The sequence below is a fragment of the Anolis sagrei genome, chromosome 4, assembly GCF_037176765.1.
Source record: "Anolis sagrei isolate rAnoSag1 chromosome 4, rAnoSag1.mat, whole genome shotgun sequence".
NCBI lineage: Eukaryota > Metazoa > Chordata > Lepidosauria > Squamata > Dactyloidae > Anolis > Anolis sagrei.
The window spans coordinates 196,111,921-196,137,252 of NC_090024.1; the positions used below are offsets into that span (position 1 = coordinate 196,111,921).

At 37.8% G+C, this 25,332-nt stretch overlaps 1 protein-coding gene across 1 annotated transcript; it reads right to left on the bottom strand.

Moving 5' to 3' along the window:
- Nucleotides 1–5,857: 5,857 nt before the first annotated feature.
- Nucleotides 5,858–24,698, bottom strand: LOC132773378 (polymeric immunoglobulin receptor-like). The gene is made up of 8 exons (XM_060772628.2): nt 24,507–24,698; nt 20,532–20,621; nt 18,389–18,730; nt 16,262–16,570; nt 13,553–13,700; nt 10,186–10,307; nt 8,202–8,324; nt 5,858–6,351 (listed from the first exon to the last, which is right to left on the bottom strand). The coding sequence occupies exons 2-8, from the start codon at nt 20,572–20,574 to the stop codon at nt 6,284–6,286; spliced, it is 1,155 nt and encodes a 384-aa protein (XP_060628611.2). The 5' UTR covers nt 20,575–20,621; nt 24,507–24,698; the 3' UTR covers nt 5,858–6,283.
- Between the last annotated feature and the right edge of the window lie 634 nt (nt 24,699–25,332).

Genomic DNA, 25,332 nt, shown 5'->3' on the forward strand with positions numbered 1-25,332 from the left:
AGACTTCTTAAAGGAATATGATCCCACTCAGGTGCATGGAGCTATAAACCTTTTGATCATGTGAGCAACATTCAATATATGTTACCTGTACAAAGTGCTTTAATACTTACAAAATGATAATTCCCAAACATGTGAAATCTGTCAAGAGAAAGTTTGTGATCATCATTAAAATATTGGGACACTGTGTGGGCCAAGACATTAAGAGACTTGATTTGAAATGAAATGAGATTAGGATTTTGGAATATAAAATCAAGTCTGGATTTGCAATACCCATCTAAAGCAGGGTTCACCTTAAGGCCATGTAATCCATGGTCTAAAATAATTGTACCATTGGACTTGATCTATGTATTTGTTGAAATCCAATGGATATATTGCAAATATACTGTATTTCTCTCCTATGGATGTGCAACTTTTCTTCCAATAAATACCTTATTTTGAAGTATGTTTGTTCACAACATATATTTTTCACCATATACATGACCTCTCAGGTTTTGCCCTACACTAATGAAAATGTTTAAACCGTGATTTTACTCCAAACCATATTTCTATTACAATGATATGATTGTTCCACAAATCACAGTATTCTTTATGCATGGAAAATGCCATTTCTTTCTCTCCCAGTTTGACCATGAGCTACAGAGTGAAATGTGGTTATGACCTGAGGAGCAATTAATAAAGGGTGGCACAACCTTTCTCTTCTTCCTTATGTGAATTTAAAGGTTATTTTTTGTTTCCTAATAGGTTTCCAGATATAATTAGTTCTTGCCAGCTTGACTCCTGATTTATAAGAGTTAAATATGTCTAAGGCTACTCACTGCTCTACACTGCCTTGTACCTGTAAGCAGCATTTTAAACAAACTGATTTTCTCTGACCAAATAGTCTGCCTCAGACAATATTTATTTATTTGTTTGTTTGTTTGTTTGTATTCTGTCCTATCTCCCTGAGGGGACTCAGGGTAGATTCCAGCATATAAAAACACAAGCAGACAAACATTCAATGACTCGAAACAATAAAACACAGATATACAAACAAAGGCAAAGTCTTTCCCTTCATGTCCGGCTCAGGGAGGTGCTAATCTTCATTTCAAAGCCAAAGAACCTGTGTTGTCTATAGACACCTCCCAGGTCATGTGGCTGGCATGATTGTCTGGAGCACCATTTACCTTCCTTCTGAGGTGGTATATATTGATCTATAAACATCTGCATGTTTTCGAACTGCTAGGTTGGCAGGAGTTGAGGCTAACAGTGGGAGCTCATACTGTCCTGCAGATTCGAACCTCCAGCCTTCCAGTCAGCAAGTAAGCAGCTCAATGATTTGACTCATTGTGCCACCTCGGCCCCTTAATAAGGTATTCATTCTGCATCCCATCCTGGTATTGGCGAATCATGGTATTCTTGTTTCTCAAAAATGCAAATAAGGAAATGGCTGGAGAAATTATTTGTTTTGATATGTCTGAGTTGATGTGGTTGACAGTGATGGGTAGGTAAAGGCCATTGTGCTTGTGAATCTATCATACATCTCTCTCTCCACATGTGTGTGTGTAGGAATGAATACATAATAACACAATATAATGAAATATAATTAATATTGTATCATATTATAATATTTAAGATAATATTAAACATACTATTCATATATGCACACACACATATGTATGCACAAGATGGTAGTCTGGGAAAGCAATGCTTTTCAACTAAAGGAGTGAAAGGGGAGAGACTAGCACAAATTGTGTGTTAAATTCCTTTTCCTCCATTGTGTGAAAATCTGAAATATTTATTTTTTAAAATGTCATAAAGAGCTAAGGTTCAATACACATGTCCTCACACTCAAAAGTAAGCTCTAAACATCTCCCATCTACAGATATATCAAGGCTAAATATGGCATTGCCCAGGATAAGTTTTGATGTAGTCATGTAGGGATAGTGTACACAGAAAAGAATAATATGTACCTGATGCTGTTATAACATACAATACGCCTGAAGATTAAATCTAGTTCATTTCTTTTTCGCCTGAGGGCTTAAATCCAACTTTCAAAGATCGACCTTTTATCCCACACTTTTCTGGAAAACTTGGGGACTTTTACATGTTCCCTCAGGGTCAGCTTAAATGTTGAGCAGGGGAGTGGGATTTTGGGTGGGTAGCATTGATGAATGGGAGGTCTCCTAATCCTCCCTGCCATGAAATGCTACTTGCCTCAGCTTTGCTGCCATGCATTGTTATTTTTTTGAAAGTGAGTTTGCACAGATACAGTTATCGTTTTTTTGAAGGTATATTTGTGAGCATAATTGTATATCGATATTAGATCATCCTCACTTATGATACTTAATAGGATGGCCAATGTATAAAATACAGACATCTATATGTTCATTAAATTGCATGAATGGGGAATAGCCACAGCCATGTGGCCAAAAATATTGGCAAAGTATAGCACCTGTGATCGCTGCAGGACTGCCCAGTATGTAGGAAGGAGTTCACATAGGGGAAGCATGTGGCATGTAGTTTGGTCACTAAAAACCAAGAAAATGCGAGTTGAAGCCGATTTTGTTTTGCCTGTATAGATAACAATCTCATGGACATATGAATGAATGAACTGGGGTAACAAAACTTCGAAAAATTCCCACATTTTAAAACATCTTTTGCAAAATGTTTGACAGTATCTTTTGCTTAAATGAGGCATTGGAGAACATTGAATTCAGTGGCACCTTGCAGAGCACCTTGCAGGTGAGCTCTGCAACTGTTGCTGAGCAACAGCTCCCATGTTTGTTGCTCATTGCCTAAATTTGCTATAACTGATAGGAGCTGCAGTCTAGAGTGCCATGCACCTTTGATGTTGGTGAACCTCTTCTAGAGCCATGCTTCTATGGTTAGGGATGTCTGCCAACTATTGTTGAATTTATATCTCTAGTTTCTTATTTCTAATTGACAAATAAAATCAACTTGTATTAGCAGGTCATGACTGGAGAAAAAACATTGCTTATCTTGAATGTGGATGAACCAATCATGAAGTTATAACATATTGTTCAATGGACACCATGGAAAGAGATCCCTATTGGAAAGAAAGGCGTGTTAGTCCTTTCTCCAGCAATGGCATAAGTGGCCACCTTGGGAGGGTGAGTTTGCAAGATCTTCTTTATCTTGTGCATTCAGAGCACAGTGCCTCCCCACCTGTCCTTTTGATACATTTATAAAGGTAGTGATTTAAGTTATTTATTTATTTCATGTCAAAAGTATTGCATAAATAATTATACAACTGATAAAAATAGAAGAAGCACAAGTGGCTAAATAATTTTTGACTAAACAGATAACACTGACCACATTGTCTGTAGCTTTAAACAAATCTTCCACTGTGTATGAGGCAGGACATTGTGGACAAGCATACAGGTGTGGAGTTGTTTGTTCTGCTCCACAGTTGCACAAGGTGGAGGATTCTTCTAGATTTAAGTAAGCCTAGCAGAACCAAATGATATAATGTGGCTCATAATGCTTTGGGCCTGGTAGCAAATAAAAGAAGCAAGCAAATGATAAAAGAAAAGTCAAGTTAGTAATTTTTATCCATCTTAAGCCATTTTATCCCTAATAGTCAAGAGAATATCAAAAACAAGTTCAGAAGCTGTTGCACCTTCCAAAATATATGGTATGGGATTGTCCAACACTTCCTAGGTGAATGCAGGGGCATAGAAATTTTAGGTCCCCACTAAATTTGTTGTTGGCACTCAGCTCTGAATGTTTGCACACATAAAGAACTAGGAATTAATAATCAGTGTCAGCATTCCGGAAATTGATATCCAGATTCCTTCTGGGGTGCATTTATAGTGTTAAGATAATGTGGTTTGTCATGACTTAATACTATGAAATAATGGGAGTAGTAGTTTTACAAGAGCTTTAATCTTTGGTCTTGTTTGCCAAAGGGTGGAGATGCCTCCACAAATTCCAGATCCCATGACTCCATAGCATTGAGCCATGATAGTTGAAGTGGTGTCTAACTGCATTAGTTCTACAGTGTAGATGAACCTCTAGAAAGATACTGTCGTCTCCATTATAGCAACAAAACTACATGGATTCCAAGAGCATAATTACTGTCTAAAGACAAGAATACAGTTGAACAAATATGAGCAAATATGCATCACAAAAGGTAGAATCAAAATGAGGTTGAACACTTATAATCCTCTGACTATGGGAGCTAAGAAAATCTGCTTCCTGGACTTTAACCTCTTTCATAACTTAATTCTGTGGAGAAAAAACAGTGAGGGGGAGGAGAAGAATTAGATGGACAAGAATTTTTTGAAACACTTCTCTCAGCTTTTATTTATGCTCAAGATAAACCAAACAAATGTAATTTCAGTTTCCAGTCAAGGAGCTTGATCATTCTTGCAGCTAAAACTAGAAAAGCAGTGATCATACAATAGCAGGCTAAACATAGAAAATATTTTCCCCATACAATTAGATTTGAATAAAAACTATCTGTGTTTTCAAGTTATTTTTCTTAACATAGCACATATAAACATTGTTTCTTATTTGTCACTCCCTTTCCCACAAATTACTCAAGGACAAAACTCATTAATATTGCTTCTATTTTTTTAAAAAAATCTAAACCTCAAACCAACAGAAATAAGGAAATACAAGTAAAGCTAGTAAATATTATCTGTATTATAATTTATAAACAATCCTCCCTAACTATTGCTACTGTATAGTACCATTGACCAGAGAGTGCAAAGCTTGAACTTTTTGACAGTTATTGTTGTCATTTTGGGGTGGGGATAATTAAAATTGTATTATTTAGTGTCTATGACACAGAACAACAAAATATATCCAAAACATTCAGAATAATCATATAATAAATGTCCTCCCATCATGTATGCATTTCCGTTTCATGTTAAGCCATGCTGGCTACATTTACTCACACTCCTGTCACACAGCCAACAGAAGTTTGGAAGCTTTCACTTTTCATTTGCTTTATATATAATTTGTGAACAAACCAAAGTCAATTAACATTAACCAAGTTTTGGGAGTGAGCTGAATGCTGACACCAAGATAGTAGTAGCTTTAGATCAGTAGTGCTCAAACTTTTTTTGACCAGGGACCACTTGACCAGGGGCCACTCTTTAACATTAGTATGAAAAGGGCTATGACTCAGCTTTTGGTCAATTTTAGATTTGGTTTGGTTATTTGGAGTGCTTATACAAAAATTGCATTGAATAGACCACATCAAATCTAGTTTCTGATACAAAATATATACCATCCAGTAGATGACATCAGTTTGCCCTCAGAAAACCATATTTAATTATCTAGAGCTGATGTGGTAGTAGTAATCTTTCATGGGTAGTCAGCCTCTTCCCTCCCAACAACCTCATTGTCTCAGGGTTTCATGAGACCAGTCGCTCCTGTTGCCGTGTGGTTTTGTGGCAATGGTGAGGCTGTGGACCATATTTTTGTTCTTGCAGACCACAGGTTGGGAACCTCTGCTTTAGACAGATATTTGTATCAAACATATTAGGAATGCCCATTAGAATTATTGCATTTTTTTCTTTTTCTTTTAGCCATTGATTGGGAATCTTTAGTCTGCTAACTAATCAATAATCTTCCATCCTCCAAGCCATGTCCTTTCCAAAGCACTGCACTGTAGATGGGTAAATTATAGTCCAAGATGTTTTTCACCTCTCCAAGCATTTCCTACTTCTAAAACGGAAGTATCTTTTTTGCCAATTCTACTGTTTGACAGCACAGAGAGCTTAGTGAAGGATCAGGTTGTTCTGCCACAAATGTTCCTTGCTCCTAATTTCAACACAATTGGCTTCTGATATTTCCCTCTGTTGCTGTTTTGGACTACCTGTCCTAGAAGGAAAGTACCTGTACTTTCCTGTCTTAAAAATATTGTTTTGATGTGTTTTACACCGTGATTTTATCAACTATACACTGTCTGCAGGACACTGGCAGGCTGAAACACAATGAATACATATTTCAATAAATAAAATAATAAAATAAAGAGTACCTATTCAAAACACTCCCACAGAAGAATGCTTTCGAAGTACAAATACAAACTTGAAAAAAAAACCTCTGGTTGCACACAGAACTAATTATTTCACAGTTCTGTGGATCCTTGCTATCACTTTAAAGATAATAAAAAGTCAACTTCATGTTGTATTTCTAACTTAGGTGTCTGAGACATTATAGTACTAGAGGGTGCAGTTGTGATTTACATCAGCTGTTCCTCTGTTAATGCAGATATAACATAACAAAATGGATGTTTTAAAAATCTCTCTAATATATATGAATGCACAGGAAGTCAGTCAGTGTCTTGTGTCGGGTCTGGGTCGTTGCTGACCAAACAATAGATAGTTTCAACTCTGCCATCTATAAGAAAAAAAAGAGGGGGGAGGGAAGGAGAGAGGGAGAAAGAGGAGTTAACATCATGTGGACTCAAAAATTGTAATTACTTTTGTTTCTCTATCTTTTGGCCAGTCTTTACTGGCTGAAACCATGAACTGTCCCAGAATTCACTCCTGAACACTCACATGATGTCCAGGGACCTGTGGCCTTAATGTGGGGGGAGCCAGGTTATTCAGTTTTACCATGCAGCCCCACACTTCAAGGTTGATGTCAACAGTTGTTGGTGTTCATTCGTCCAGTCGTTTCCGACTCTTCGTGACGTCATGGACCAGTCTATGCCATACCTCCCTGTCAGCTGTCACCACCCCCAGCTCCTTCAAGGTCAATCCAGTCACTTCAAGGATGCCATTCATCCATCTTGCCCTTGGTCGGCAAATCTTCCTTTTTCCTTCCATTTTCCCCAGCATCATTGTCTTCTCTAAGCTTTCCTTTCTTCTCATGATGTGGCCAAAATTCTTCATCTTTGCCTCTACTACCCTTCCCTCCAATGAGCAGTCGGGCTTTATTTCCTGAAGTATGGACTGGTTGGATCTTCTTGTGGTCCAAGGCACTCTTAGAACTTTCCTCCAGCACCACAGTTCAAAATCATTTATCTTCCTTCACTCAGCCTTCCCTATCACCCAGCTCTCACATCCGTAGGTGACTATGGGGAATACCATTGTTTTAACTATGCGGATCTTCATTGCCAGTGTGATGTCTCTACTCTTCAATATTTTATTGAGATTGGTCATTGCTCTCCTTCCAAGAAGTAAGCATCTTCTGATTTCCTGGCTGCAGTCTGCATCTGCAGTAATCTTTGCACCTAGAAATATAAAGTCTGTGACTGCCTCCACGTTTTCTCCCTCTATTTCCCAGTTGTCAATCATACCTGTTGCCATAATCTTGGTTTTTTTTTAATGTTTAGCTGCAACCCAGCTTTTGCGCCTTCTTCTTTCACGTTGATTAGAAGGCTCCTCAGCTCCTCCTTGCAGCAATTTTCATCCCAGCCTTGCATTCATCAAGCCCCGACATCACATGATGTGTTTTGCATACAAGTTGAATAGGTTGGGGGAGAGTATTCAACCCTGCTGTATGCCTTTCCCGATCTTGAACCAGTCTGTTGTTCCATGGTCACTTCTTACTGTTGCTACTTGGTCCTTATACAGATTCCTCAGGAGAGAGATAAGGTGATTTGGTATGCCCATACCACCAAGAACTTGCCACAATTTATTATGATCCACACAGTCAAAGGCTTTAGAATAGTCAATAAAACAGAAATAGATGTTTTTCTGAAACTCCCTGCCTTTCTTTGTTATCCAGCAGATATTGGCAATTTGGTCTCTTGTTCCTCTGCCTTTTCTAAACCCAGCTTGTACATTTTAGATGGTTGCTGACAGTCTACTTCGCTGCAAGGTGTGGGAAATCTGGCGCCCCATGCCTTGCATCACTCTCCAGGAGGGCAATTATATGGGGGGAAGCTTGGAGCGTGCATTGTGCATGCGGCTTCCCCCATAGATTGGGCAACATGGGAAACCTCCTGTGTTGCCAGGGCAGTACCACCGCTCTGCACCCATGGAGCCGGCATGACATCGTTTGATGGGAGTTGGCCAGCTCTGTGGGTGACCAGGGCTAGATCGGCATTAGCCACAGAATCTATCCCTATATGATGAGGCCAACTAATCTGGAGACATTTTGAACTGTTTTTATTGTTTTAATTGAATGCCACTCTGGGATTCCATAAAACATTATACAATTTAGGGAAATAGTGTGCCACAAATTAAGGGGTGCTAGTTTAACAAAAAACATGAAGTTTCATAGGATTAATGGAACTCTACCTTTGCCTGTGCCCGTAGTAGACTCTTCTTCATCTGCTGAGGCATTATTTTCCTCTTTAAGTTGTTCTTCTGAACACTTTGGGTCAGCTAGTGCCATTTTTCCCTTCAGTTGTGTAGAAATTTCTGAAAAGAAAATCCCAGAAATGATGGTTACATTGGCCACTAACATAACATAGTGATTGTGTTATTTTGTCCTTTTCCACAGCTCATCTGTTCCCATTTCTGTAAATGTATTAGCTGTTGATTGGGGGCAAATATAGGATGGGTTCTTTGTGTCTTTGTGGACAATCAGCCTGTACTGTTTGATCTGCTTTGTTATTATGTTTGTGTTTATTTATACTCTGTTTTTTCTCTCAACAAAGGAGACTCAAAGTGGTATCTGTGTTTGAGAGAGAGAAAGTCAATATTAAGTTCTTGTGGGTCTTTTCGGGCTATATGGCCATGTTCTAGAGGCATGTTCAGGAGAAATGCCTCTAGAACATGGCCATATAGCCCGAAAAGACCCACAAGAACTTAGTGATTCCGGCCATGAAAGTCTTCGACAATACAAAGTCAATACTGATAACTCTCTGCCTGACTATCAGTAGATGTATCACAATCAGGAAAAGAGGCACAAAACTATAGAGAGGCATATGTTTATGCAAAGTGTAAAATGTATACATCAGTGAAACCATAACCAAAGAAATCTTGCCAGTTTGGTCTCATATTGGAAGCAATCTCTCTCATGGGTTTTAAAAATTTATGGGGTGTTCTGTCATTGGGCCAAGGTAGCCACTCTCAATTGAAATCCCATCAAGGATTAGATTTACACCTTTAGTCTCAGCACATTTTAGAAGTCCTTTTTGGAAATCAGTCTGCATTCCATATTAAGTATTCCATGTGTCCCATGAAGGGGAACTGTGGGGGGTTAAGGACAGCACAGGATTTTCCATTGTACTTCAGAATAAAATCTTACTGCAATTAATAATTAGATGTGCAGACCAGAACTGTGTATACAATACTCCTGGAACCACCACTACTCCCAGACACCTGGATTTTGAATGACTTACCAGCATTATTCATTCAGAAAAGAGATTTGCAGTGATCATATATATACTCTGCTAGTTTCCAGGTGAGATTTGTATTGTGCCCAGTGTGAACCTGTCTGCCTTTGAAATTTAATTATTATTTTGTCTTTTTCCAAAAAGTGATTTGTAAACATTTTTATAAAATGTGAAGTATAGGAAATGTATTAACTGTTGCATTGGCGTAAATAATAGTTCCATGGAACTTTAGTTGTTGCAAAGTTCAGTTGAACTACAATGCTATTGAACCTTTATTTAGATAACAACACCAGTAGCCAATGTATTGTTTTGTTTTTCTTATACTAAACATAAGGTTCTGTTCTTGGTATGTAAACGCCCACATGCCTTGGCATAAAAATATTTTAAAAGAATGCCAGTTCCCCTGCAACCGTCATCAGGAACAGAGATCTTTTTCAAAGGACTTCCTCTAATTGCCTCTTTTGGGTTAGGTGATGTTGATACACACAAGGAGAATGGAGGGTTTTATCAGTTCTTTGCTTCTGTGTGCCTTCAAGTCATTTCTGACATATGGTAACTCTAAGGCAGGCATGGGCAAACTTCAGCCCTCCAGGTGTTCTGGACTTCAACTCCCACAATTCCTAATGGCTGATAGGCTGTTAGGCATTGTGGAAGTTGAAATCCAAAACACCAGGAGGGCCGAAGTTTGCCCATGCCTGCTCTAAGGTGATTTCTAGGGCTGAGAGTGTGTGAGTCCCCCAAAGTTATCCATTGAGTTCCCATGGCTAAACAGGGAATCAAACCCTGCTCTCCAGAGCTGTAGCCCAACTTTCATCTTGCATTGTGTACTGTTAATGCAAACTGCAATACTTTGTATATAGGTTGTCCTGGCTCACATTTCTTCTGTTCTAACAGAAGCCTACTGTGTGATACTGAGCAAGAATGTTGATAGTTTTACTTACCAAACTTCCTTTGCTGTCTGATCTTAATAAATACAGCAATAGCAATGGCCGCAAGAACCAGAATGAGAACAAGAAGAATTGGTAATATAATTGAAATAAAGTTTTGCTTTGTTTGTGAGGATCTGGAATGAGATGCAGAAATAAAGATTGAAAGGAGCTTTGTCAGCCATCCTATGTGACCTCTCTCTTCATTCAGAAGTATTTATTTATTTACAACATTTATACCCCACCCTTTTCACCCCGAAGGGGACTCAGAGCGGCTTACAAGTAATATGTACACACAATATATTATATTATTAGCATAGCACAATATTAGTATTATATATTACTATATTGTACTATACCACTATATTATTAGTAACATGACATGTAATATAAAATATATAATTATTTTATTGTATTATTATTAGTATTTTTTTGTGTCAGGAGCAACCTGAGAAACACAGATATTTCGATGTTTTATCATCCTTATGGGAGGCTTCTCTCATGCCTCCGCTTGGGGAGCTGGAGATGACAGAGGGAGCTCATCTGTGCTCTCCCTGGATTTGAACCTTCGACCTGTTGGTCTTCTGTCCTGCTGGCAAAACCCATTGCACCACGGGGCGGGGGGGGGGGGGGCTCCTATTATTAGTATTATATTATAATATTATGATCAATATTACATGAACATACAATATATTATAATTATTAGCATAGCACAATGTTAGTATTATATATTACTATTTTGCACTATACCACTATACAAGTAAAAGAACATATGCTCAGGCACTAGAAAATATATGAATTTAATATTTCATATATGGCATTTTTAAAACATTCCTTTCTCTTCAATTTTTTTTAAACTTTCAAAATTCAGCCAACAAGTGTTTTTCTTTAAATATAAAAACTTAATTAATTTTAAAATCTTTATATCATGCTTGTTGCTAAGAAAGCAATTTAAAGGCTAGAAGAGACATGCTTACAATTGGACTTATGGTGGTTGCACCTCAGTGTGCTTGAGGAAAATTACTTATTGGATTATAAATCTCAGAATCCCCAGGTCATTTGCTATTCTGGAGAAATCTGAAACTCTAATCCAAAGAAAGTACCTTTTTGAAAATACTGTCTCAGCCTCAAATATCATGTACTCGCAGTTGCTGGTATTTGAAAGTTATATACCCATCCTCTTTAAAGTCAAAGCAAAGAATCAGATGTGGAACATACCCATTAGTAGCACTAGAGAAAGATGTCAGCGGCTATCATGAAAAATCACAAGAGTTCAAGAAAAAAAATTCCTTGATTATGTTGACAGAACAGAAAAAATACAGGAAGGAATACAAAGTGAACAGTAGTGGAGAACCTTAATATGATATTTCCCTTTTGTATAGCACTGAACCTATCTTATGTTTTCCTTTCCCTATTAAAACAATTGCTCTAAGCAGCAGTGATTAATTGTCAGGATAGTGTGAAAAGTCCAAAAGATCTGGGTGTTTGGACAAATAACTCTTGGATGGTTGTGAGAATTATAGTGTTGATACAATAGTTTGGAACTCTTTGCAACCATAATTGGACTAGGATTTGATTCAACCTAATTTTCACTTTATACTTCTGTAGACCATGGTTTGGGTTTACTATCTTAAAAAAGGTTTCCAACAATACATTAAAATTAACACCAGTGAAAGAAGGGAGTGCCATCTACTGGCTGATCCTTATTTCCTGCTGCATAAAGAATTTTTATGGAGACTTTCCTTTCAAATTATCTTAACATGTATTGCTTTTTAATTGGGTCTTTCTTCTGAGGAATGGGATTCAAATATGAGTTTCAAATAGGGTTTGCTTTCTCCTGTGCATTTAAGTGTCAGTATTTTAGGTCCAACATATGGTTTATGGAAGAATATTTTGTATCTTCTGGATGCAAAAAACAAAACTCCAAACTTTGGGTTGGATCCACATTTATGTCTCCTTTGACAAATATATTGAAATCAATGGAATATCCATTAATCATGAATAACTTAAATCCTAAGTGGTCAAGACAGTGAGTGGCCTCTGCCTACATTGATATTATTTATTTATTTATTTAAAAGTTTTGTATACCGACCTTCTCACCTCTCTTGAGGGACTCAGACCGGTTTCCAACCATAATATCACATACAGTCAATAAAACATCATAATTCATATTACAGTAAAACATTAAAACAGCAATTACATTCAATAACTACAATGGTCAGTCGTCACACTAAAATCATTGTTCATCATCCTCCATCTATATCTCAGGGTATTGGCTCACTCGTTGAATGCCTGTCTCCATAACCACGTCTTGCCCCGTTTCCTAAATGTCAGGATAGAAGGGGCGGTTCTGATCTCCAGTGGGAGAGAGTTCCAGAGTCGAGGGGCCACCACTGAGAAGGCCCTGTCCCTCGTCCCCACCAGACGCGCTTGCGAGGCCGGTGGGACCGAGAGCAGGGCCTCTCCAGACGATCTTAATAATCTTGATGGTTCATAGGGGGGAATATGTTCGGAGAGGTAAACAGGGCCGGATATCCCTCAGTCTTGACCAGAGGTGTCCAAACTTTGGTCCTTCAGGTGTTGGGGATTCAACACTCTCAGAAGTACTGAATGGCTTGTCCAATGTTCTAGGAGCTGAAGTCCAAAACACCTGGAGGACCAAAGGTATTGACACCTTTATCTGATGAAGAAGTCAATAAAGATTTGAAACTCATCTAAACCATCTTAACCGACAACAAAAGTAAAAGCCAAAACAAAATGTGGCCTCTGACTCTAACATCACAATTTTTCTTCTCCTGTATGAGTTTTGACAGCTTTACCTGATGTAGAAGTCAATAAATATTTGAAACCTTGCATGATGTATTTTTGTGCATTTTTTGCCCAATAAAGCTATATGACTATACACTGAATACGTTTCCTTAAATCATGATAGTTTCAATGTGCCTATAACTATAACAGAGTCTGGATCTAACCCACTCATTCCTAGAATGCAGCTCTTGTATGTTGGAAAATATTATATTGACCTATTCACAACTCTCTGAAATACTATTCAACTCACTTTTTCAATTGTTTCTGGGAACTATAGACTAACCCTGAAGAAAATATGGACTGTATATTGAGAAGATTTTGAAACTTAAATTTCAGATAAAATTATAATTGCCAATAATTAGAGAGCAGTGTTTCCCAAACTGTTTTTCTGTTTTAGACTTCAACTCCCAGAAATCCCAGTTTACCAGCTGTTAGGAGTTGTGGGAGCTGAAGTTCAAAACACCTGGGGCAGCACAGTTTTAGAACCACTGAGTTACATAATGTGCTTGTTAGTTAAAAAAAACCCCAACCAAACATGTTATTTGTGTGTATGTTTATATTCATACGTTCATACCTTTCCTTTGAGATGTCGGTTGCAGATGTCACATGTCTGTGGGAAGGAGTTTCTGACTCATATGTGTCTTGTTTCACATGTCTGTTGAAAGAAGTTTCTGGCACAGATGTACCTTGCAATTCATTTGCAATGTTGGAAAAAACAGATGCTATTGAAAGAAAAAGAAATATAGGATTAACTGGAGATCATGGGACAACAAGACACTTTGCAGAAGTTTCTATATCAAGAAGAAACCCTCCTCACTTCTGCAATAATTTATGCCTTGTGACATTTGGAGTTGTTAGGCATATCATAGCTGTAGCCAATGAGGTGAGTTTGCTGGGAAAAGTTATAGCGTAGAGATCTAGGGGATTGGATTTCTGTATCCTTGTTTTTTGGCTCTAAGAAGCAGCAATTAAAAGCAGGATGCACCACTTGGGGCATTATTTCCCATGAGAATTGCCCTTTCCAATATTAGCCTGAATGTGGGGCGTATGCATGTTACTGGCTAGCCCAGGCATGGGCAAACTTTGACCCTCCAGGTGTTTTGGACTTCATCTCCCAGAAATCCTTCCTCCTTTGGAAGCTTTTAAACAGAGGCTGGATGGCCATCTGTCAGGGGTGCTTTGAATGCAATTGTCCTGCTTCTTTGCAGGGGGTTGGACTGGATGGCTCATGAGGTCACCTCTAACTTTATGATTCTATGATCCTATGATTCTATGAAATCCCAGCAAGCTTACCAGCCATTAGGAATTGTGAGAGTTGAAATAAAAAAACTGGAGGGGCAAATTTTTTTCCATACCTGAGCTATACTAACACCATCCCACACCACCTGGCTTTGACAGGTAGGTGAAGTTAAATTGTCCTCTCTTTCCACCTTGCAAATTTTACTTTCTGCTTCCTGTGAGAATGACAGGAATGTCCTGGTATGGCCATGACTATCTTTCAATATTCTGACACAAAAAGCAAAAAACTAATTTAATATTAACATTTACAGAAGTAACAGACTTAGGTCTCTTTTAGGTAATAATCTACATCTGGACTTTTCCAGTTTAAACTACAAGTGGGATTCCATGTTATCAGTGGTTCTATCATATCCTCCCCCAACAAATATTCCCACATGTAGAAAAGTTGATGTCATAGAAAGCTTTCTGGTCTCATCACCCTTTTAAAACTATAATAATTCTTAATCATTGTATTGGCACTTAAAAAAATACCCACCACCACAGACACCAAAATTAAGAGCTGACCTACTCTCCCATAAACCATAAAGCTATGAACAGAGCCCATGTGTAATGAAATATGACTTGACTATGTGTAGTCTGTAGTGTACTCTCTTTTACATAGTGTTTGGAATGTTCATGAAAAAAAAACACTTCACTTCTTGGACCATGTTGTAGGATGCTTCATTTGACTATCACTACTTCCATTATGAGTCATGCAAAGAGAATGTACATGAAAAAGGAATATGCTCAAGCACGATTTTCTTTTTCTTAATTCTCTTTGCCTGCACAGTCTCCCTAGCTTGCATAGAGTTCATCCAAACAGTAATTTTACAAAGCTATTTAAGCACCTGTATAAAGTTTCAAACCAATTGTAGTAGGCTATTCCAATGCCCATGAAGGCAGATAAATATGCTTATGAATATACCAGGAAAAAGTCAAAAGATGAGAATTTCATAAGGAACAAGAGGGGTTAAATATTTCTAGTTTTTCCATTATTCCTAAATTATATCATGGTTCTAATGCCATGTAATATTCGCTCTTTAAGATGAGCAACTGACCCAACAATGTACAAGCATGGTATACACTTTTCTTTTTTCAAATAAGAGTCTGGCTTCTTATGGCATATTAATCCAATTAGCTATTGTGGACTGATTTAAGATGGTAAAATCAACATCAACTGAACACCTCTGATCAGCACCATGGAGAGTACTCCTCATGCATCTAATTTAAGAAGAATTGAATTAGTTTAAACTTAGAGTACTGGTCACTGTTAGAGATGGATAATTAAGATAAGGAATAGCTATTGGTTTTGAATCCTTCAAAGTTGAAGGGGTCACCTGTTATGTGATAAATCTTAGAGAAAATGTGAGCTGAAGTTTGGTGCTAAGATCTATAAGAGGAACACATATCTTTTGGCTACCAAGCCATCATGGAGGCTGAACAACCCTTTGGATGTAGTCTCATTACTCAAACTAAGCACTAAGCTTGAGTATGGATTGGATTTGGACATTTGCCTTCAACTTGTTTGGCTTTTAATCCAGGTCTTAATTAAGGATATAAGGGCAAACAATGCCTAAAATGATGGGAAGGGGAGCCTGGGATGTCTCCCTTCCCATAATGGGCCAGATAGAAATAGAATATTTCAGCTTCCCAGATCAAAAATAGATTTCTGTCCTCCTGAATTTGCAAGGCTCCCAAAAAAATGGATCAGGACCCCCACCGAAATCCAGGACACCAAAACAGATAGCGATTTAGCCGGATTTCACAAGCCTACTAAGCACCTCTTATCTCATGCAGATGGGTGGCTAAGGCAATTTTTGTGCCTAGAGCTAGTTCCATGGAATCTGGAAGCATGGAGGGAAGAAAGTGTGGAGCAGTAAAAGCAAGAAACCATTACATATTCTTGCCTTATTTTTCTTCTCTTCCTGCACCATTCCCCGCCCCCCTCTTCTGCACCTCCTATGGATCTTTACATGTATTCCTATCATTTTCTTTCTTTGCTTACCCTCTGTGACTTGAAGTTGTATCATTTTTCCAAAGTCATTGGGTACTTCAGTTCCACACTTATAGATTCCAGAGTCTTCTTTTCTCAGCTCATTTATAGTGATGTTGAAAGTTTTTGAGATATCTATCACAGTGAAAGTAATTCTTTCATCCAGCTGTTTCATCCTGCCCTTGCTTATTTTTCTTATGGGAGAACAGCCCAATTTGCTCAGTTTGCACAGCTCTCCAGTAGTTTCAGATGGACATTGGATCATCACTGACCCTCTCAGTTTACCCCAAATAATTTTGGGGGGTTCAGGAAGATTTAAACCTATTAAGGGAAAATCAACCATCATTTTTTAATATTTCACCAAACACATATACAAAAGAAAAATTGCACCCGGCTAAATAATCAAAATTACTCACAGAAAAATGAAAATATTTTGTTTCAAAAAGTTAAGGACATAACATTATACCAAATATACAACAAGAGGAAGGAAAGAAGAGAGGAAGAAAGGAAGAAAGGAAGGAAGGAGGGAAGGAAGGAAAACACTTGTGCAATCTAAATGCACATAAATTTAGTCTTTATCTCTTGGTAGTTCTAATAATTTTATGAATTATCTTTCTTATTTATTCATTCATTTATTTCTCATATTTCTATCCTGTCCTTCTTAACCGCTGAAGGAGGACTCAGGACGGCTTACAATGGGCCCCGTTACGAGGCCATTACATAACAATTACAATAATTAAAATCACAATTAAACATAAAACATAAATAAAAAATACATAAGCCATCATCAAAACAGTAAAACAGTCTCGTCGGCCATATTGTCATTCTAGTCACATCCCTTTAAGGTGCTGCTTGCATCTATTGTCCAAAAGCCTGGTCCCAAAACCATGCCTTTAATTTCTTTCGAAAAGCCAGATTATTTGCCCATTGAAAAGCATCATTAAGTGAAATTGAAATGTTATTTAGTTGTCAGTGACTCCACATGTTGAGAACAGATAGCCTAGCTTTAAAAGAGCTCAATTTTTTAAGATTGATTGAGAGCACTTGTATAAAAAAGAGTTGGAAATTGATTCTTTACCAACCCTGATTTTTGCTAGAAAGTGTTCTGAGTGAATGTGTGAAGGCTACTATCACAGATATTCACTCAAGCATCATTTGAAATATTCTTGCAAATATCTGGGCATAATTTTAAATCCATTGTTCATGCCTGATTTATTCAGAGCACCGTTTCAAATCTGAAGCTCTTAATTAACCATTAATATCACACCTATTACTAATTTCCCATTTCTGTACATACTCCTCTAATAATAATATGACACGTTATCCAGAAATTCTAACGTCTTGGGTAACTTATTAACAAATACCTCCTGTACTTCAACCTTATACTGAAGTCCAGGGTTCAAGTTTCCGATTCCCTTGGTTAAAAAAAAACAAAAAACTACAGGCAACACTGATATTTTTAACATCATGATTAACATGGGGAAATAGCTGGTCTGGCACAAGAAAAATATCTTGTAAGATTTGGAAATAAGACTAGATGAAATAGTATTTCATCCAGTATAAAATAATAACTATATATAATACAATTTGTGTAAAATATAACCAGATTGTCATACTTCCATTTGCATAATTTGTACCATAATGCGCTTAAACATTCTTAGATATAGCTGGCACCCAGAAGGAATGCCGGCTATTCAATCCATAAGAAGGAAGTTATGAACTAACTCTTTGGCAGGAAAATGGAGTGATAGCACCAACAACAACAACAACACCCCCCCCCCCCCCCGCCATGGCTGGAACCAAGCACAACAACTTCCAAGATGCCGAAAGATGGGGAAAACTTATATATAGACCTCTTATTTATGTCTGTCTAGTAGTGTATAAAACGGCACTGAATGTTTGCACATATGTATATTCTGTGGTCTGCCCAGAGTCCCCTTTGGGGTGAGAAGGGTGGAATATAAATACTGTAAATAAATAAATAAATATAGCTGAAATGTGTCTCTTATGTGAAAATGGATAAAGTAAAAAAATAACAATTTAAGAAATTAGACACAACATGTTCTGAATAATTTTGTGTTTAACAGATTTAACCACTGCAAGTGACAAAGTAACCCATCATTTTGAACAGGTGCTTACCTTCCCAAATAGTTACATTCACTCCAGCAAATAAACCATGGGTTGATTTGCCAATGCCACATCTGTAATTACTGGAGTCATTCCTTTTCAGCTGTGTCATTGTTATTTGCAAAAGCCCGTTATGAGGGCTATCCTTGATGGATACTCTTCCTTCATAGTCTTGAAGGGTGAAATGATTTGTTGAAACAATCACTTGGCATCTCCCACGAGAAAAGCTGGATTCCTTGCACCAGTATTTTCTGTCATGTTTATTGGCGCTTGTAGTTGAATAATAGCATTTGATTGTCACTGATCCTCCAACATGACTTATCATGAGCCGTGGCCCATATAATGAACCTGAAACTATTTTGAAGAAGGTGAAAATCTTCTTAAGTTCTTAAGACAAATATTATCATGTTATTTTCTCTTGAATATATAAGATGCAAATAAACCAAATGCAACTAACTAAATTAACAAAAAAGCTTTAGCAACATGTAAGGGTAAGTGGTCACTGGTAGATTAACTGATAAATGTGTTATGAATCTCTTGCTGAAGATGCTCTGAACTGCATGGGAGTTTGACCCATGGCACACTAGGATTCAGCGCTGGCAAAAGCTCAATTCAATTCAAAATAATATGAAAATAACATGGTTAAGATCTAATGTGAACCTGCATTTAGGTGCCTATCTCTGTACTTACAGTTGCAATAAAAGAGCTGGACATGGCTCTACTCATTCCACTGTCTCCAGCCACATATAAATGGCTGTGTTGGGGAGGCAGCACACATTTGGGGGGAACTTTGGTTGTTGCATGGCCAGAAGAGATTTCTGACCTATGTGATGTACATAAAACTGAATTGCAATGGAATGAGTAATGTGTCTGCGATTGTGATCCATAAATAGGACAATGTTTCCTGCACAAAAAGTATTTCTTGTTCAGAAATTATATGATTCAAGATTTATTCTTCACAAAATTTGCACCTATACCATGCCCTGAAAAGAGATTTGTACATCCAGGAAACAGTATTTTCTATGCAGGAAATATGGTTTGTGTGAAATCCTGTTTGTTGTTTTCTGCACAAAACAGTGCAAATATTGGACAGAATAAGTCCTAAACCATTGAGGTTCCTATCAGTCCAGGATTCTCTTCAATATGGGTTTCCTAACATTGAAGAAACATGATATTTTATTTCAAGAGATCTCTTTTGAATGTTTGTGCATATTCTTTCTACTTCTCAAAGTTCTTAACTGGTTCCTTCATAGCTGTCTTTTCAAATCCCGATCTTCATCTGATTTCTTGGCAATAGTTTCCATTTTGAGCTATGCCTAAGCCAAGATATAGAAAATCTTCACATAATTCTGCCTTTACACTTTCTTTCTCAACTTCTCTGACTATTAATTCATTGATATTTTCCACTACCAATATTATACTTGCTGTATAGTGAACCAAGGATATGTTCAGTCCCAACTAGCAGTTTTTGAGGGTTATACAGATAAAAAAAATAGGCAAATGAAACAACTATACTCACAGAGAACAAGCCACGGAAGCTGGTGTTTTCCTTTTAGTGGGCTTTTAGGACCTCATCATATTCAATGCGGCGACAGTGGGATTCGCCAGGAAACGTGGTGAATCCAGTGGGCAGCGGGGGAATCCAACACCCTGCACCCCACATCATCTGCAGTGCCGCCTTCCCCATTCCGGCTTCCCCTCACACTTACCCCATCATAGGAAATGAGAATACAGGAAGTCTCCCATGTTCTCATTGTTCCCTTGTACGACGCTTTCAACACAGTTTGGGAATGGAGCCCCACCAAAAGTAGTTCTACCTCATTTGATGGGATCCTGCATTCTCCAATCCTGAAGTGTGGTGAAAGTGTTGTATGATGGGGAAATTTCCACATGTGATGAAGTTTATCAAAGGTGCTCAACATTTTGGGGAGGTGGTTCAGCACCTTAAATTTTTGGTTTAAAGTTCTGAAACAGATTCAACATTCAACTGAAATGGAAGCCATTGACTGCCCAATGGGATCAAGATAGGTTTGGGAACTGATTTTTCCTCTCACCACTATTTTGAGTACCATTGAATAGCACAGTAAGGGCAAAAAGGCACATCTTTTGACTATTCATCATGTAGGGCAAAAAAATACATCCTTTGGCTACTCACCATGTATCAGAAGCAGATGAAAAAGAAAGATGATCACCATCATGCCTGAACTCCAGAATATACAAAATGCAAAACAGTCTCAACTGGATGCTAAAAATGGAAATATTAACATGAAGGATTTTTGAGATGAAGAGCAATAAAATTGTAATGTGATATCTAATCCTGTAACCATATGTAAAGAACCATCAGACTGCCAAATATTGGACTTAGTGGTGACTGGTGGCTTCCCTGTCAGCGGAATGGTGACCATACTATTGTTTTAATCCTAACTTTAAGGAAGCTATCCAAGGTGATGAATTTAGTCCACAAAATAAATTAACCATCTTGCATGGTTCCTTAGAGTCTGGACCCAGAATAGTCCCATTGCCCAACTCACAGGAGAGGTACCAGTCATTACTTGTTGGACATTGATTTCCATGAGTACACACTGCTATATAATCCAGTTCATAGTATATAAATTGGATTTTATAGGGCAGTGTAGAAGGGGCCTTAAAAATATTTGCCATCACCTTCCCATGAGGCTGATAGAGTGTGACATGCCCAAAGTTAGCCAGTGGGTTTCTTGGCTGAGGAAGGATTAAATTGTTGGTTTCCAGAGTCATAGTCTAACATTCAACCCATAACACCATGCTAATGAGAGATAACTAGATGGTTGGTTACAAATCCCACCAATGTATTGCATGTCTCATAGACTATAGTTATCACCAGCTCTGACAACATGGGGACTTCTTGGGGAATTCATGAGTCTTTTCCAACAAAGAGGCCTCTCAGCTTCATGTTGGACAGAAACAAGCTTGCATTTTCAAGGAGGTCCTTTGTATTTTCAAATGGAGAACCAAATATGGTTACCTTTATTTTAATGTCTTTGTTCCCTATTAGTTTATAGCCACTGAAGGGGGAGACTGATGACATTACTTTGGTAGTCTACACAACCTACTTCATATTGCATAGACTGTATGTGAAAATAATAGAGTTATTTTTGCAGTTTAGGAATTGTTTCAAATGAAAAATGCACACTGGTGTTGTTGTTTTGTTTTTTGTTTTGGGGGGGGGGGGAGACACATTATTTCACAGTAAATCAGAAGCCAAATTCTTGCAACACTACTGTGGTGACAAGCTCCATGATCATCGTAGTTACTAATAATCCTACCACCACCATTTTTGCAATCTGCTGTTGCCCTGATTGAAGCTTTTCTGCGGTACAAGAGAACAAGCAACTGGAGAAGCTCTTCCAGCACCTTCCACAACTGCATGTCCCAAAGCACCCTATGACTGGCTACACTTTACAGAATTTCCTCACAGTTCAATCTGGGGTTAACATTTGGTCACTCATGACTGTAAATGTGAATCTCAAACAGTAAGGATTTTAAAAATCCTGCTAACAATATCATTACTGTGAAAGAGGACATTCGTCAGCATTTTATGTGGATTTTTAAATTCCAGATTAAATCCCAAATTACAGTTTCAGGTTCCAAGGACTTCCTCCCAATGAGGAGAGAAATAATTAAAAACAATTCATTCTTGAGCATGAAAGCAAATTTTATGAAGTGCCCCCCCCCCCCCCCGGGGTAGACCATACAACATTGTCACTTTTCTTCTCCCTGCCTTCCCCTGAAAGCTTTTTGCTTAATGAAGAACCATGCGTGCTCTGAAACCTTGTGAAAAAAAAGTTGTGCCATTTTGGTTGGCCTATTAAAGAGATTTTGGGAATTTGAAGTATATTGGAGTATGGATTTTCAGAGGCAATGAATCTGCAGAACTAAACTATTCCAAATTTGGAGCCCAAACACCAAAATAAATTTGGCACTTTCTTTAAAATTCAGACTAAAAGCAGAAGTGGGTTTACATTAATTGCCAACCCATCGCCGGAGACCTCGTGCTCCATTTTACCCTACTCAGCCAACGACCAGCCAGGCTGAATAGGGTAATTTAATAAGAATATAGTCCTTTATGTCACAGATTGTCTACTCCAGATCCAGGCCCCTTCCACACAATTGAATAAAATCCCACATTATGTGCTTTGAACTGGAATATATGGCAGTGTGGACTCAGATAACCCAGTTAAAGGAGATATTGTGGTATTTCCTGTCTTGATTTTCTGGGATATAGGGCTGTGTGAAAGGGCCCCCAGTTTAAAGATAAAGAGCCATAAAAAGGAAAGCAGCTGCCAGTAAACAGTGGCTGTGTGAGCAGAAACCTGTGCCAGTCTTTAGGTAATGGGGGCTCATTCACATTGCATTCACATTGTAGTGTTATGATTCCACTTTAACTAACATCGTTTTGTCCTATGGAATCCTGGGTCTTGCAGTTTGATGAGACACTGGAGCTAAGGAAAAACTAAATATTGTCCCTCAATCAACTGTAAATCCCAGGATTCCATAGTACAAATCATATCAGTTAAAGTGAAAGCTATTAATTGAGCAATGTGAATCATTTCATGATGGCATTCTTCTCTTACTATAATGAGCTATATTGAGCCCTTCCACACAGCCATATAACCCAGAATATCAAGGCAAATAATTCACAATATCTGCTTTGAACTGAGTTATCTGAGTCCACACTGCCATATAATTCAGTTCAATGTGGATTTTATACATCTGTGTGGAAGGTGCCATTGTATGCCAATATCATTTCTAAGCAAATATTTACATCTATTTCATATCCTTTTTTCTAGCTATATTCCTCTTTGTGTGTGGGGGGGATCATAATACAGTAACTCTACAGAATGCTTATTCTTCCCGCAATGCTTCCTTATATCATGTTCCCCCTGAACAACATTCCTGGGTGTGTTCCCAACTGGCACAACTTACATGTCAAAACCTGGACACATTTCTATAAATGAATGCAATCATTTTATATTTTGTTTGATTGCTGGATCTTGTTTATAAATTTAAGTGAGGTTTCACTATCAAATGACATGTGTGGAAGTCAGTCATAGCTTAGCCCCCCCCCCCCCCCAATCCCCACCTTATATTCTCTTTTGCTATAATTCAAAAGTAAATTTATTCTAACTTTTTATCCTTATTTGGCATTTTCACCATTTCCTGCGCATGTTAAATGTCAATTTTACAATCTTCCCAAAAGTTATATAATGACGCCTAACTGTGATAGAGTCAAAGTCCATGATAAACACTATGTAACACAAATTTTTGTTTCTGGATTATAAATGTCATTTCTTAATTGGTTCTATAATAAACACAGAGAAAGTTTATTAAACTGCAAAACCTTTGGTTTTTGCAGACATCCTACAGCACATTTTGCTATAGTTTTTCAAGGAATATCTCACGGAGTCTCAACCAATTCAACATAGTATGTGGCAGCCACAAAAAATAAGTTTCTTTATTATAACAACTACTTCCAAAGTAAGTACACTAGAGTCTCGCTTATCCAACATAAAGGGGCTGGCAGAACATTGGATAATGAAAATGTTGGATAATAAGGAGGGATTAAGGAAAAGCCTATTAAGAGTCAAATTACGTTATGATTTTACAAATTAAGCAGCAAAACATGTTTTACAACAAATTGACAGAAAAAGGCAGTTCGATACATGATAATAATATGTAGTAACTACTGTATTTATGAATTTAGCACCAAAACATCACAATGTTTTGAAACAGCTGTGAATCCAGGTGGGAGGCAGACTGCGTTGGATAATACAGAATGTTCGATGAACAAAGGTTGGATAAGCGAGACTCTACTGTACCAGACAATGAAACAGGAATAACACTTTCAAACCAGGAACATAAAACATTTCAAATTTAGTTCCTAGTGTAATTTCTCATTGCACATTAAGGTTCATAAAACTGGCAGGACCTAGCAAGATTTAATACAGTCATCTAAATCTCCAGACCATCAATATTTCTCAGCAAAGAAAATAAAGTTGAATTTGTAGTAAACAAAGTCTATCATAACTGATAATCATTCAGAAGTCAAATAGATCTTTATAGCATCTCTAACAAAATGACTTTTACTTACCTTATCATTAACAGCTAATGCATATTTATTTTACATTCAGTACTGATAGAAGCATCATCTATTCAGAAATTCCAGTAATGTTAGCTCCAAAATGTTTCATAAATTTACCAATTTTATGTGCAGATAGCAATTTCTTCCAGATCAACGTTTTACAGGGTTTTTTCAGAGCTATACCCTCTTCTTTAGCCTGACTATGAATAAAGTACACTGCGTATTAAAAAGAGGAAGCCCAACCAAGCTTGGCTTTACTTACCTCAGTTACCGCAGTCAGTAACATAATGAAGTTCTTAATTTAAAAGAAGAGGAAGAACCTGTGGGCACATAAAAAAGAACTTCCTCTGCTGTCTGGCTAGGCAGCTTAAGTTCTCATAAAAGGGAATCAAATTAAATCTGAGTCTTTAAATCAGCTGGGAGAGAAGTAGGTTCATGGAAATGGATCTCAACCATAACCTTACCCTCTTGAACCTGAACTGGAATGGCAGTCATGCACACTCCTATGGTAAATAAGGCCTCTTCCACACAGCTGAACAAAATCCCACATTATCCACTTTGAACTAGGTTAAATGGCAGTGTGGACTCAGATAATCCAGTTCAAAGCAGATATTAGGGGGTTTTCTGCCTTGATATTCTGAGTTATATGGCTGTGTGGAAGGGCCCTAGGTATGTAGCATGTGTGCACACTAGGGATGGAAACAAGACTGACTGTTATTTCACTTCCCAACTGAAATATGGGTTTTCCAACACTTGGGAAAACATATTGGGAAGACTAACACATTGGTTGGATTTGTACGCCTTTGGGGGCCAGTATTCACATATACCAAAATGT

What these genes read in the sequence shown, in the direction of transcription:
- LOC132773378 (XM_060772628.2), bottom strand. Translation starts at nt 20,574, where the DNA reads ATGATGGTGATCATCTTTCTTTTTCATCTGCTTCTGATACATG. An exon ending in TCATCTGCTTCTGATACATG is followed by an intron (nt 18,731 to 20,531) that starts GTGAGTAGCCAA and finishes TCTTCAAAATAG; the next exon opens with TTTCAGGTTCATTATATGGG. An exon ending in CAGACAGCAAAGGAAGTTTG is followed by an intron (nt 8,325 to 10,185) that starts GTAAGTAAAACT and finishes TTTTCTTTTCAG; the next exon opens with AAATTTCTACACAACTGAAG.